Source organism: Talaromyces rugulosus, chromosome IV (genome assembly GCF_013368755.1).
Source record: "Talaromyces rugulosus chromosome IV, complete sequence".
Lineage (NCBI taxonomy): Eukaryota > Fungi > Ascomycota > Eurotiomycetes > Eurotiales > Trichocomaceae > Talaromyces > Talaromyces rugulosus.
The window spans coordinates 4987945-5001004 of NC_049564.1; the positions used below are offsets into that span (position 1 = coordinate 4987945).

At 50.1% G+C, this 13060-nt stretch overlaps 5 protein-coding genes across 5 annotated transcripts; 3 read left to right on the forward strand and 2 right to left on the reverse strand.

The window, feature by feature from the left end:
- Positions 1 to 374: 374 nt before the first annotated feature.
- TRUGW13939_08443 (uncharacterized protein) lies at positions 375 to 2227 on the forward strand (the record flags this gene model as incomplete). The annotated part of the gene is made up of 3 exons (XM_035491577.1): positions 375 to 513; positions 569 to 1166; positions 1225 to 2227. 3 exons carry the CDS (start codon positions 375 to 377, stop codon positions 2225 to 2227), a joined length of 1740 nt encoding a protein of 579 aa, XP_035347470.1.
- A 788-nt stretch (positions 2228 to 3015) lies between these two features.
- Positions 3016 to 4659, reverse strand: TRUGW13939_08444 (uncharacterized protein; the record flags this gene model as incomplete). The annotated part of the gene is made up of 3 exons (XM_035491578.1): positions 3016 to 3333; positions 3395 to 3827; positions 3890 to 4659. The coding sequence occupies 3 exons, from the start codon at positions 4657 to 4659 to the stop codon at positions 3016 to 3018; spliced, it is 1521 nt and encodes a 506-aa protein (XP_035347471.1).
- Positions 4660 to 5489: 830 nt separating this feature from the next.
- TRUGW13939_08445 (uncharacterized protein) lies at positions 5490 to 7952 on the forward strand (the record flags this gene model as incomplete). Its single annotated transcript, XM_035491579.1, has 6 exons — positions 5490 to 5787; positions 5846 to 6288; positions 6516 to 6715; positions 6786 to 6912; positions 7011 to 7328; positions 7527 to 7952. The coding sequence occupies 6 exons, from the start codon at positions 5490 to 5492 to the stop codon at positions 7950 to 7952; spliced, it is 1812 nt and encodes a 603-aa protein (XP_035347472.1).
- Positions 7953 to 9048: 1096 nt separating this feature from the next.
- On the forward strand, positions 9049 to 11297 carry TRUGW13939_08446 (uncharacterized protein; the record flags this gene model as incomplete). The annotated part of the gene is made up of 7 exons (XM_035491580.1): positions 9049 to 9214; positions 9274 to 9514; positions 9577 to 9835; positions 9888 to 10427; positions 10492 to 10645; positions 10710 to 10987; positions 11052 to 11297. 7 exons carry the CDS (start codon positions 9049 to 9051, stop codon positions 11295 to 11297), a joined length of 1884 nt encoding a protein of 627 aa, XP_035347473.1.
- A 106-nt stretch (positions 11298 to 11403) lies between these two features.
- Positions 11404 to 12855, reverse strand: TRUGW13939_08447 (uncharacterized protein; the record flags this gene model as incomplete). The annotated part of the gene is made up of 1 exon (XM_035491581.1): positions 11404 to 12855. One exon carries the CDS (start codon positions 12853 to 12855, stop codon positions 11404 to 11406), a length of 1452 nt encoding a protein of 483 aa, XP_035347474.1.
- Positions 12856 to 13060: the final 205 nt, after the last annotated feature.

The window sequence follows — 13060 nt, forward strand, 5'->3', positions numbered from 1 at the left end:
TTGCTTCACTTCGCTCAGCAATGATGTGAGGCAGTCTTATCTGTCGCTTTAGAGCGGCCGGCTCGAGCGCAGAAAAGACGTATATCATGACGAGCTATAGCTTCGTGAGCCGTTGGAATCTGGACTGGCCAGATAAGCTAGCCAGTCGGCTGCCTCGGCGCTTTTACACCCAAAGATAACAAATCCCCGGACGAAACAGCGCGGCGACCGACATCCGTTTAGTAATCGCGCTTCTCGCTGTTCTTTTTCCGTCAGTCATCTGTTGGGGGCGTTGATTGTGCCATTGCTCGCTTTCTTTTCCAGGAATATCCCTGTCTTTGCTGTATACATTGGTTCCCGTCCGCTCATCTCGCCTCGTCAGCTGTTCTTTGAAGATGGCTACGAAGGAATCACTTCCAGAGCCGCTAGATCTCTCTCACCACTTCTCCGATGTCACCAACAACAGAGAGGCCAGTGATGTGAAGAGGTTTTATAAATACTTTACCACGCCGGGAATGCACAATTTGGCTGCCGGTAAGTATTTTGTTCGCCTTCCATTTCGCAGCATGAAGGCTAATCTCGCGCCCAGGCTGGCCTCACTTGTCCGTTTTCCCATACGACACCCTGGAAGCGTCCGTTGCTCATCCGCATCGTTTCGAAACCTCTCAGAGTGCGGCTGCTTCAACGGGTATTGAACACGCCAAGTCGAAGCAGTCCCCTCCCGCATCGCATTTGAAGGTGCCAAAGGAAAGCAAGAACACCAACGTCCTCGGTAAGATTGACTTGGAGACCGCCCTACAATACGGTACTGCCGAAGGATTCGCGCCGCTCCACTCATTTGTTCGGCAGTTCACTCGCGACCATCTTCATCCAAATGTACCGTACGCCAATGGCCCCGAGGTGGCTTTGACATGTGGTTCGACGGATGGCTTCAGCAAGACAGTCGAAGCTTTGACCAATCCTTGGATAGAACACAAGAATTGGGTCCATGAAAAAGAGGGAATTCTCTGTGAGGAATTTGCCTATATGAATGCAATCCAAGCTATACGACCTCGCGGTTTGAATATTGTCCCGGTGGCCACCGACTCGTATGGCATGAAGCCCTGGGGAAAAGGCGGACTGGCCGATATCCTTGAGAACTGGGATTTTAGCAAGGGCAAACGCCCGCACTTGATGTATACTGTGACGTAAGTTTTTCCCGTCTTTAATCAAATGAGAGAGAGCCAAAACTGAATAGCAAAACAGCCTCGGTCAAAACCCAACAGGTACAATAATACCTACACCGCGCCGTAAAGTGATTTATGCGCTGTGTCAAAGTTATGACATCATTATCATCGAGGACGAGCCATACTGGAATCTTCAGTTCCCCTCTGCCATGAAAAAGCTCAGTGCCGTGGATGAACAAATCGTGTTCAACCGCAACTATAATGAGCATGGCCGATCATCGGGATATGAGTTTTTGGATGGGCTCGTCCCGTCATATATGTCGATAGACGAAGATGGCCGAGTCGTACGAATCGACACGTTCTCCAAGACCATCGCGCCAGGTTGTCGGCTCGGATGGCTGACAGCTCAGCCAGCTATTGTTGAGCGTATCTCCCGCATAACTGAGGCCACCACGCAGAATCCATCCGGGTTCGTCCAGGTCATGGTGGCCGAGCTGATTAAAGGACAGCAAGGAGGCTTACCCTCGTCCCGAAAAGACAGTAAAAATTCAGAGGGCTGGCAATTAGACGGCTGGGTCCGTTGGCTCGAGGGACTTCGCGGAACATACGAACGTCGTATGCAAGCCATGTGTAAAGTCTTTGACGAAGGAAAGTTTGTCGCTGTCGACGCCAAGGGCGCCGACGCTGACAGCTGGTCAATGATCAACAAAGTACCCATGTATGAATTCGAATGGCCCATGGCGGGCATGTTTGTATGGGTTAAAGTGCGGTGCGACACGCATCCATTGGTTGGCAAATACGGAGCAGAGAACGTCTGTGCCGCTCTGTGGGTGTTCTTGACACAGAAACCCTTTTTGTGTCTGGCTGCCCCAGGCTCTATGTTTGCCCCAACAGACACTGTGCGTGGCTACGCATTCCAGTATCTGCGACTCTGCTTTGCGCCCATGCCTGAGGACGAGGTGACCGAATACTCCCAATGTTTCACTGCGGGATGCCGGGCATTTTGGCAACTAAGCAGTTTTGACGATATTCCCGATTTTGACCCATCGATGGTCGCCAGCTTGCGTCTGCCGACCTGTTGAGATAGTCTATAGAAATGAGTGCGTATATATAGTTTTGACTTGGCGGTTGTACAGGCATGTGTAGTTGACAGCCAAATTATTGTAAGCGTGAGATTATGAATAATGAAAATGATGTTTTGTTTAGCCTTGCGGCCATGGCGCAATCTGCAGGCTTGATTACGTCTGCTGATGGTCGGTGCCTTCTTGAATGTTTATGATTGGATGTTTCATGCCATTTATGCATCGACATGCAGCTAGCATTTAGTGATAATTAAAAGAGTTATATATCAAGAATGAAAAAATAAGACACGTGACTGTTACGTGTATGAATCAAATCTAAGATACATGTAATTCAGATGTTGTTCTTTCCCCTTTATTCTGAGGAAACGTGAGGTTTATATACATAGTAGAATATCAGATTGATTTCCACAATGGATTTCATAAACAAGTATCGAAGAGCCTACAAGGAACTTGGAAGTTCCCTGCCTGGCCGACTGCGTGGAGTCTTTGCTGTTTCGTGCTTAGGCGTATATCTGTAAACCCAGTATTCCGGGTTAATATGAGAAAACACGCCAACGTCACTCTAGATACGGCGCGGCTATTTGTATGGGCTTTACTGCCCTATAACATGTCGTTGTTTAAACGAGGTCGGTAAAGGTGTAGATGTGAATTGATTATCGTGGGATCAATTGCCCATGCCTGTTGGAAGAGGCTGGGTTGGTAACTGTTCGTGTAGATCGATTCATGGGAAATTTCCGGATGATGTTAGGTAAAATTGTTGGGGTCCTTTGTGAGCATGGACGTCGGCATCACTTGATCGACGAGATCATGACTGGAGATTCTTCTTCTTTCTCGTAATACTCGGCAGCAAGAATGCGGTGCATTTCAGGGGTCATGTATTCTTGAATTGGTATTTCTGGGCTGTAGCCCCATCCACGGTTACTTAGCTTTTCAACCAAAATCTCCATTCTAGGATTGATGTTGCCTCGAAGAGACGCGAGAAAGTTGGCCATATGCCCAAGCATATCGTTCGGGCCGATTCGCATGGCTTGTCGACGCTCTGACATCCAGGGAACACACGACAACATGTCGGCTAGAGAGATTGCTACGTCTGCTAGCTTCATTTGCTGCAACAATCAGTCAGATAATTTGCACGTGTCAATTGATGAGGAGGGTAAAAAAGCTTACCATTCCGATGCCATGCGCTTCGACAATATTGGGTGAAAATCGATTCAGGTACACAAACATGCTCTGGGCCACTTGTTGCGGGAAGAGAATGCTAAGATTTTCATCGTTGGCATCCGCAGAAAGTTTAATGTGGAACATTGAGGTTTTCCAGAGCACCATCCTCATCCACTGCTGGGTGATGAGAAAGTCTGCTTGTTGGAATTCTCGCTTTGATTGTATTTGCCGCATCTCTCGCAGCTGGCGGTCCACGTTGCAGAAAAAGTCGGATGTGCGATCTGACCACTCGCTGTCCATTGCAAGACCGAAAGTGCGGAAAAGCTGGCACATATCTGTAAAGGCCACCAGGCCAGGGGGCACCTCCTTAGTTTCTAGAGACGGCAAGTCTGGATCAAGATGTAGAATTCTTGAAAGATCGAACCGCGTCGTATGGCCGCTAAAAAATTGAATCAGCATGTTTTCTCGGGTACATAGATGGTGAGTAAAGGCACTGCCTACCGCTCTGTAATACATAATATCCAAATTATGCGAAGATGGGCTTGTAGTTCTTTCTTAGGCAGCGAGGCATAGTGCTGGCGCTGATCGAGTTCAAGAAACTGGGCAAATGTGACAGCCTCACGGATCAGCACCGTGGCCTTGCATACTTGACCCCGATTCGCGCAGAAGATATGCAAAAAGAACGAGGAAAGCAAGTGCCCAATGGTGGGCTCTTCTTGGTAGCGAAGAGAAGCGCGTGCTCGCTCAGATTCGGAGGCCATTTCAATATCGCTGACCGGATCAGGGACTTCGCTGGGATCGGGAGGGTTGAGTCGCAGATTTGCCATGACAACCGCTGCGAGGGCGGTACATAATGCGTATGCTTCAACATCGTCCGGATTTTGAATGCGCAAGTTCATCTCGTCCCGATCAACCACCGGCCATACTGGATATAACCGCTCGTGGTAAATGTCCAGATAGTGCTGGATCACAGAGACCGAGGCGGTTGGCGTGAAGTCGATGGCGAGAACAGACTCGTCGCTTTCGACACTCTCTTCCTTTGCACTGATCGGATGAGCATTTTCGCCAGCGATTTTCTTTCCCTGATGCAGAGCGCCTTGTAGCCGGGCGAGGCGCCTCTTCTCGGCCCACGGGCCTTTGGGGCCAGGTTTCGACTGAGCCCTGGTCGTCGTACATGAAATGTCAAGGGCCTTGCAGCGTTTGCAGGGTTGTCCTCGGTCACATTTTATTTTCCTCGTTGCACATGGATCACAGGCTCGGCTACGTGTCATTGGCTCGGTATACTGGAGGTTGACGCGACGAGCCTACGAGTATGCATAGGAGCTAGGTCGATCGCATCCAGACTCCACGCTAGGAAGAATTTCCCCGAAGAATGCGACTGAGAGTTGGCTCTCAGTTTTCCGGGGGGTGGTTTTTTTTTCTGGAGAGAGTCTCAGCGTGGAGCAGGGACGGAGCCACAGCAGCGCAGAACAGGTCGACAGGTCGCTCTGGAGAGTCGTGAATTCTTTGCCATGGCCGGAACAGTTCCAGGGCAGCCAAGCCGTTGCTCGGTGGAGGTTCCGAGCCCGATCGTGCGGACCACGTGAATCGGCGATTGAGGCAGCCAATGCTAAGCCGTCGACTCTATTATTATTGTAACTCCGACTTTTAACCTAGCCTAGAAGAGCGAACTAGGATTATTATTATTCCACTGGCGTTCTTCTTTTTTTGGGATGCTGCGCTCGCCGTTTACAGTTTGGCCAGTCTGCGTGCCGATTGGTGCGTTGTGTGCTTCGGGACCAGCCGTTGAGGTCCCCGAAAGACCGCGACTCGAATAGCAATGATAATAATACGAATGTAATTATTATAGTAGTACTTGAATACGAATTGTTTATCGAATAATAATAGCCATAGTTGTTCCATGCCAATACGTACGTCGGTATACATGTAGCCGAGGATGTTGCCGGAGAACGCGCTGCAAACAAAACAAACTGCCAGGGACCAGATGATGTCAACCTCGCCTGCTGGCTTTCCTTTCCTCCCCTTCACCATTCTTGATTGTATCCGACCCCTCTGTCCTGTGTGTCACGTTCATTCGATCAATCAGGACTGATAATTCACAATGTCAGCTTCACGCTTAGCCTGCAGGCTCACCTCTAGGGTTTCATTTCCGCAGCAGCAAACTCGAGCTTTCGGAGTGTCGGCATTCCGCGCAAATCGCCGCACGCCCAGCACTGCAGAAGAGCACAGAGAGAATGACTCGTATCCTGGACGAATCGAACACTTGACCGGTGGCAGACAGCCACCCGGTCCACAGAAGCCAGAGCTGGAAGTGGGTGAAATGGAAGGCATCACCTTCAAGGTCGAACCGCTGAAACGCAAGGGCGAGGATGCAACCACTATGCGTGCTAGGTTACTCTGTAGGGGAAAACGCCATTCATCCTTTCCTCTACGCAATAACTAATTTATCTCTTGTAGACCAGAGCAGAAAGAGGGGCATCCTCGAGTCCGACCTTCTCCTTTCCACCTTCGCTGATGTCTACCTGGGCGCAATGAACGAGCAGCAATTAAAACAGTACGACAGCTTCCTCGACGAAAACGACTGGGACATCTACTATTGGGCTACACAAGAAACAAAGGAAGCCGAGAAGCCGGCTTCGTCAGGCGCCGCAGACGCAGGCTCGGCTGCACAGGTAGACACGGTAACGGAAACGTGGAAGCAGGGGGCATCCAAGTCGGGTGAATGGGCGCAAACAATAGGCGCCTTCAAGCCGGCATATCGGCCTGTGCCCTCGCGCTGGGCTGATTCAGAGGTCCTAACTCTCCTAAGAAAACATGTCCAAGATAAGAGCGCGATAGGGTTCCAGGCGGCAAAGCAAAGGAAGCGCGGAAGCGGACTTGGTCGAATGCCTGACGTTAAAGTGTTTGACTCTTGAGGAGAATAATTGGACAGTGTACAATACTGTAGATTATTATGTATATGCGATATAAATACTAGAACCTGAAGGCCTAAGGCAAGCCACACATTCTGCCACCGCTATTCCACATTCGGACCAAACACCGTAGGCGGTCAGAAAAACTGTGGCGCAGGCGGGGGGCTCGCTTAGGCGGCTTTTCTAGGGCACAAACCCCGAGCTAGTGCGCTTAGGGATTACCTCGTTCTTTTTCCTCATCATCGCCGTGGCCGGAGTGCATCGACAACGCCCTCCAGTGTCTCTTTCTTCCCTTCTCCGTTTCAAGGTTCTTCTATCGACCCGCAACCTTGATCATGGCCGAGCAGCTCATCCTCCGCGGAACCCTCGAGGGCCACAATGGCTGGGTTACCAGCTTGGCTACCTCGCTTGAGAAGTAAGCTCGCTGCATCTCGAATTTTGATATAGTGGAATTGGAGCGGTTTCTGATAACAATGGCCTCATAGCCCCAACATGCTGCTCTCCGCCAGTCGCGACAAGACCCTGATCGTGTGGAACTTGACCCGTGACGACCAGGCATACGGTTACCCCAAGCGCAGTCTTGAGGGCCACTCCCACATCGTCTCCGACTGTGTACGTCTCTTAAACAAACCTGAAAGAAGAAAGAAGAATGAAGTATTGCGGCGTTTTTGGAGGATGGATTGGCTGACTGGCCTTTTTTTGTTATATAGGTGATCTCCTCCGACGGTGCTTACGCTCTGTCTGCCTCTTGGGACAAGAGCTTGCGCCTGTGGGAACTTGCCACTGGTAACACCACTCGCGTTTTCAGCGGCCACACCGGCGACGTCCTTTCAGTCTCCTTCTCCGCCGACAACCGCCAGATTGTTTCCGGATCTCGCGACCGAACGATCAAGCTCTGGAACACCCTTGGTGACTGCAAGTTCACCATCACCGACAAGGGCCACACCGAGTGGGTGTCTTGCGTCCGATTCAGCCCCAACCCCCAGAACCCCGTCATTGTCTCTGCTGGATGGGACAAGCTCGTCAAGGTACGTTATTTTTTCCACGGATGCTGTGTTTTGTCTCCAGGTGAAATGATGTTTTTGCATATACGTATTTGCTACTTCAGAGCCTTTCGGGGCCATGAGACAAACAATCACCATATTGCCCTGATCAATCTTGGATATGAAACACAGTTTTCCAAATTCTCCCATTTGTGGACCGAAAACTAATTTGCATATTCGTAGGTTTGGGAGCTCGCCTCTTGCCGTCTCCAGACCGACCACATCGGCCACAGCGGCTATATCAACACTGTCACTATCTCTCCCGATGGATCCCTCTGCGCCTCCGGTGGTAAGGACGGTACCACCATGCTCTGGGACCTTAACGAGTCCAAGCACCTCTACTCCCTCCAGGCCGGTGACGAGATCCACGCTCTCGTCTTCTCGCCCAACCGTTACTGGCTGTGCGCTGCCACCACGACCAGCATCACCATCTTCGACCTCGAGAAGAAGAGCAAGGTTGACGAGCTCAAGCCCGAGTACGTCGAGAAGGGCAAGAAGAGCCGTGAGCCCGAGTGTGTCTCCCTCGCCTGGAGCGCCGATGGCCAGACTCTGTTCGCTGGTTACACTGACAACAAGATCCGCGCCTGGGGTGTCATGTCGCGAGCTTAAACGGGAAAAAGTCATTGGGGGGGAAGTGAGATTTTGTAAAGGGCACCAAATACTCAAAATGATATGATCAGTTGTCTATTCCGATGACATGGTTTTTATTCTTGGGGGTTTTTCGTGAGATGGATGGACGAAGCGATGAGCATTATGAAAGCCAAATTTGTGATTTCTGCGACTCTTCGCAACTGGAATCTTGCGTTGTCGGAGTTCAGATGCAAATTTTTTTTCCTACTGTGACATGTCTAGCTTAACGCGTTCCTCGATCTACCATAAAAATCGGAGTGACCAGGGAACCACCGCCACGTGATGTTTTAATATCATACAGAAAAAGAGCCATTTAAAAATTTTATAACGTCTTTCTGGGTAATACGTACACGCATGAAGTATTTAGTCCTATTGTCCAGGCTTTTAATTCTTAACAATTAACGCCGCAGCAATACACCAGAGCTGAGTAATGATGTGTCGACACATTACCGGATACGGTAATTGTCGCCTTCTATACCTCACTCAGCAAACAGCCACGCTGCATGCATGCTCCAGAACACCAAGTCAGTCTAGGCTAGTTACCTTTCTCACCAGTGCTGCGAGCTGCTGGCCTGATGTTCGCTGTTCTGCAGGCCCCGCAATCATCAACGATTCGCAGGCTGAGCTGAAAATGGACCCCGATTCTTCGACGCCACGGGCTGCAAGATGGTGACACAAAACGCATGTGATGGAATGTATAAAACCCGTTCATATAGATTTGGAGTGTATTCTAGGGGAATGTAATTTTCTAATCTTCTCATGCGAGGGGGGAGAAATGCCGACCGTTTTCAGCCTTAAAGCTCCCCTTCCAGCTGATTGATCCCCGGCAATGTCCACTCGGTGACCACCTGACAGGCATGAGGTCAGCGTGTTTTCCATGAATAATTCATTCTCTTGGGTATTATTGCAGTCGCCGACTATTATCATCTCCATTTAATTAATTTCGGCGACCAAAGGACTATAAATATTATTTGCGCGTTATGTACTTTATCGACATTCTCCTAAACTAGGGCTCTCTTGCATATCAAATTCAACAGATTTGAGGAAATTTTCGGCACTACCAAAAAAAAACATCATGTCGACCAATAGAGATACCGAAAAAGCCGATGATGGCCCCTTGTTCCTTGTCAACAACACCGTTCAAGACTTTTCATGGAAAGGCCTGACGGTCACGGTCAAAGACCGGGCGACCAAGGAGCCACGCCAGCTGATTAGCGAGATCAGTGGCTCTGTTCAGCAAGGTATTATAGAAACTATAGAGCCTTTTCATTCAGGTCTTATGTTAACGCTGCCCTGATAGGAGAACTTCTAGCTCTGATGGGCCCTTCGGGCTGTGGCAAAACAACGCTGCTCAACGTCCTCGCTCGCCGCGCTGCAGCATCAAAAGCCAAGGTGGAAGGAGAGTGCTTGGTGAATAACAGAAAACTCGATAGCGAGCCGTTTGCGCGTATCACGTCGTATGTCGAGCAGGAAGATGCTTTGATCGGGTCTCTGACCGTTGAGGAAACTATCCGGTTTGCCGCCGACCTCTCCCTCCCTGGGTAAGTACATGGAAAATGGAACCGGTGACCAGACAAGACTGACGATAAATGTGTTACTACAGTGATGTATCCAAATGTCAGCGTCGAGAACGGATCACTACCCTACTACAAGCTCTCGGGATCCAAAAGCAGGCAAAGACATTGGTTGGAACCCCGATTCGCAAAGGAATCAGCGGAGGCCAGAAGAGGAGAGTGAGCATTGCCAGTCAGTTGGTATCTTGTCCCAAGATCTTGTTCTTGGACGAGCCAACCAGCGGGCTCGACTCGACTGCCAGTTTCGAAGTGATTTCGTATGCTAAGAGGCTGGCCGTGGCGAACAAGGTGGGTGTTTGGTATCATGAAGTATCCAAGTACTTGCTAACTATGTCTATAGCTCATAATTATAGCAAGCATCCACCAGCCATCCACGGCGACGTTTCAGCTATTCGACAAGCTTCTTCTACTTTCAGGCGGGCAAACTTGCTACTCCGGACCCGTGGCGAGCATTGAGAGCTATTTTGGGGACATCGGCTTTGAGATTCCGGCGTACACTAACCCGGCAGAGCATCTTCTTGATCTCGTCAGTGCGGACTTTCACGGTGATTCTGGGGAAACGAGACAAATTCAGCAGGCATGGAGTCAAGCTGCAAATAATGACAGCACGTTGTCCAAAATCAATAAGCCAATACAAAACCCAGACCGACAACAACAAAAGAACCTAATTCTATCGGCTGAAGAACTAGTCTCTCGCCGACCAGGGCTAATAAGCATTACTTTCTCCCTGCTGCACCGCTCGTGGATTAAGAGCTATCGGGACGTTGTGGCATACGGAATCCGCATCCTTATGTACATGGGTTTGGCCATTATGATGGGAACGGTCTGGCTGCGATTGAGTACTTCTCAGGAATCGATCCAGCCATTCGTGAATGCAATCGTGAGTTCTCATACCTACTATGCAATTCACCTATATAGCCACTGACATTTCGGACTTGGCTCAGTTCTTCGGCTCGGCGTTCATGTCTTTCATGGCAGTAGCCTATGTCCCAGCGTTCCTCGAAGACCGAGCGACTTTCATCAAAGAGCGCGCGAATGGGATGTATGGTGCGACTCCATTCATCATTGCCAATTTCCTGATCGGACTGCCCTTTTTATGTGAGTAGCATTGGTCTCTATTTTTTTCGGTATATATGTACTCACCTCAACATCGTACGAACAGTCTTGATATCAGTTCTCTTCTCCATTGTGTCCTACTGGCTCTCAAACTTCCAGCCCACCGCCACGGCCTTTTTCACCTGGGTCATGTGGCTGTTCCTCGACCTGGTGGCCGCCGAGTCGCTCGTCGTGCTCGTCTCATCCCTATTCCCTGTTTTTGTCATTGCTCTCGCCCTGGTTGCGTTTGCGAATGGGTTGTGGATGAGCGTTGGCGGGTTCCTGGTGTCGCCGACGATTCTCAATCCGTTCTGGAAATATGTCTTTCACTATATTGACTATCAGGTATGTTTCTGTTTCTGTTTCCTTTTTTTTTCCCTAAAAGAAAGTTCGAAATTGACTGTAACAGTCATACGTCTTCCAAGGCATGATGATCAATGAATTCAAAGACCGCGTCTATTCCTGCGGTTCCGGTTGCCAGTGCATGTACCAGACCGATCTCGCGGCACAGTGCCAGATTCGCGGGACTGGAGTCCTCGCCACATATGGGTATAATGCAGAGACCAAGATGGGGAAATTGGTTGGCATTCTAGTCGGCATTATTGCTGTTTATCGGTTGTTGGGGTGGATGGCGCTGTATATCCGCCGGACTTGATCAGTGCATGAATTGATGTAGTAATTGTTGATATCAATAGAGCTGAATAAAAGTTTATCTAGTTTTATACAAATATAATGTACTGAGACTTAAGGTTTTTACTTTCTCACACCTTTCCATCTATCAGATCAAGATTGGTTTTTGACTGTTCGGCCAACCTTTGCGAGGTCTTTTGAATGCCCTCGGCAAACTGGGCAGACTCGCAGTATCGCTTTCCCTCGAGAAGCCATTTTCTCGCGTCTTCATCAGCGCCCTGCCACTCTGCAATCGCCGAGAGGACATCTGCTGCAGCGGCACAGCCCATATCGCATTCGTCATCACGGCGGTCCTCTTGGATGAGTTTCGACACTTCGAGGGCTTTCAGGGCCCAGTCCTTGGACGACTTCATCTGTTTCTCCACGGCATTTTCCGGGATTTTTTTGGCTGCAATGTCCTCTTTCGAATGCCGGTGGTCGAACATGGCTGCCGCAATGTTGCTCAGCAGAATCACTTGCCGACAAGAAATATCCTTTCCTTCAACCTGGCGTAGGATGGCGACAGCGGGCATAAGTAATTCCAGGGCCTTTTCGGGCTGTCCAGCCCGGAGCAAAGTCGATCCAACGTCGGACATGGTGTGACTCGCCTCCTCGGCATTTAACCAGCTATCACCCTCCTCGGGAGTCGCTGTTGGTGGAAGGCCCCTTGCCTCGCGGTTTTTGATTTCGGTCGTAAAGTTGCTCAAGGCAGTCCGCCGCGAAGCAAAGGCTTCGAAAGGGTCTCTTAGATGCTCGTCTTCGAAAATCTCTGCCAAAAGAAGATGTATGCCAATAAGCTTCTTAATAACCCGGGTAGTCAGATCATATTGCATCTTGTAATCTTCGGCGGACGGTCCAAAGATTTCTTGAACGTTTGGGTCAGCGGTTTTCGGCAGCTCCTTGCCTGGTTTCCCTACGTCAAGCCGCCTTCTTGTTCTATTCACCCATCGTAGGGCTTCGCCCGCGGTGCGTGACAACAAGTGCACGGCCTGCTTGTGGAAACCGGCTCTGACATACATGTCAGCCGCCTGTAGTTTGATGCCAATCACTTCGTCTGAGAACGGATGCAAGCCCAGTTCGTGCGAGATCTTCAGTGCCGCCCGGTAGTGTTCGATAGCCTTCTGAGGCTCCATATTGACCTCGGTGAAATAGAGTGCTTTGCGCAGTTCCTTGGCGACGGGCTCCGGGAACCGCGACATTCGTGTGTTGATCTCCATCGTCTGAAAGTAAAAAGCATAGATTAAGAAGGCGCCGGCGCCGATGGCGGACAGAATGGCGACGGGCAAGACGATGGGATTCTTTCGCCAAATGTCCCGCGCAGCCACGCGGTAGCCTCGTCGAAGCTTGCCGGAAAACGCTATGCATCTGATTTGGCTGTGGGAGGGATACGAGATCGGTTTTTGTGTTGGTCGCGCCCGTTTCGTCGTGCTCGCCGATTGTATTGATGAAAATGTTGGCGCTGTGAAAAGCGAACGACGCGGAATCGTTGTTGAGGGAAGAGTCGTGGCGGAGGCGACAAAGCGCCGTGAGCACCGGCCGAACATGATGAGGAATCCTGTTGAGTGCGTCTAATGTCAGGAAATCAGAGGATGCCAGAGGATGTCAGAAACGACATTGAGTCAAGTCGATAACGAAAACCGGCGAAAGTCGAGGCGGAAGGAGAACTCACGAGTTGGCCCGTGCGTAGGCTGCCATGACGTCGCCCAATCGCTTTGACCTTCAACTTCCTTTGTTCTTGATAATTGTCTC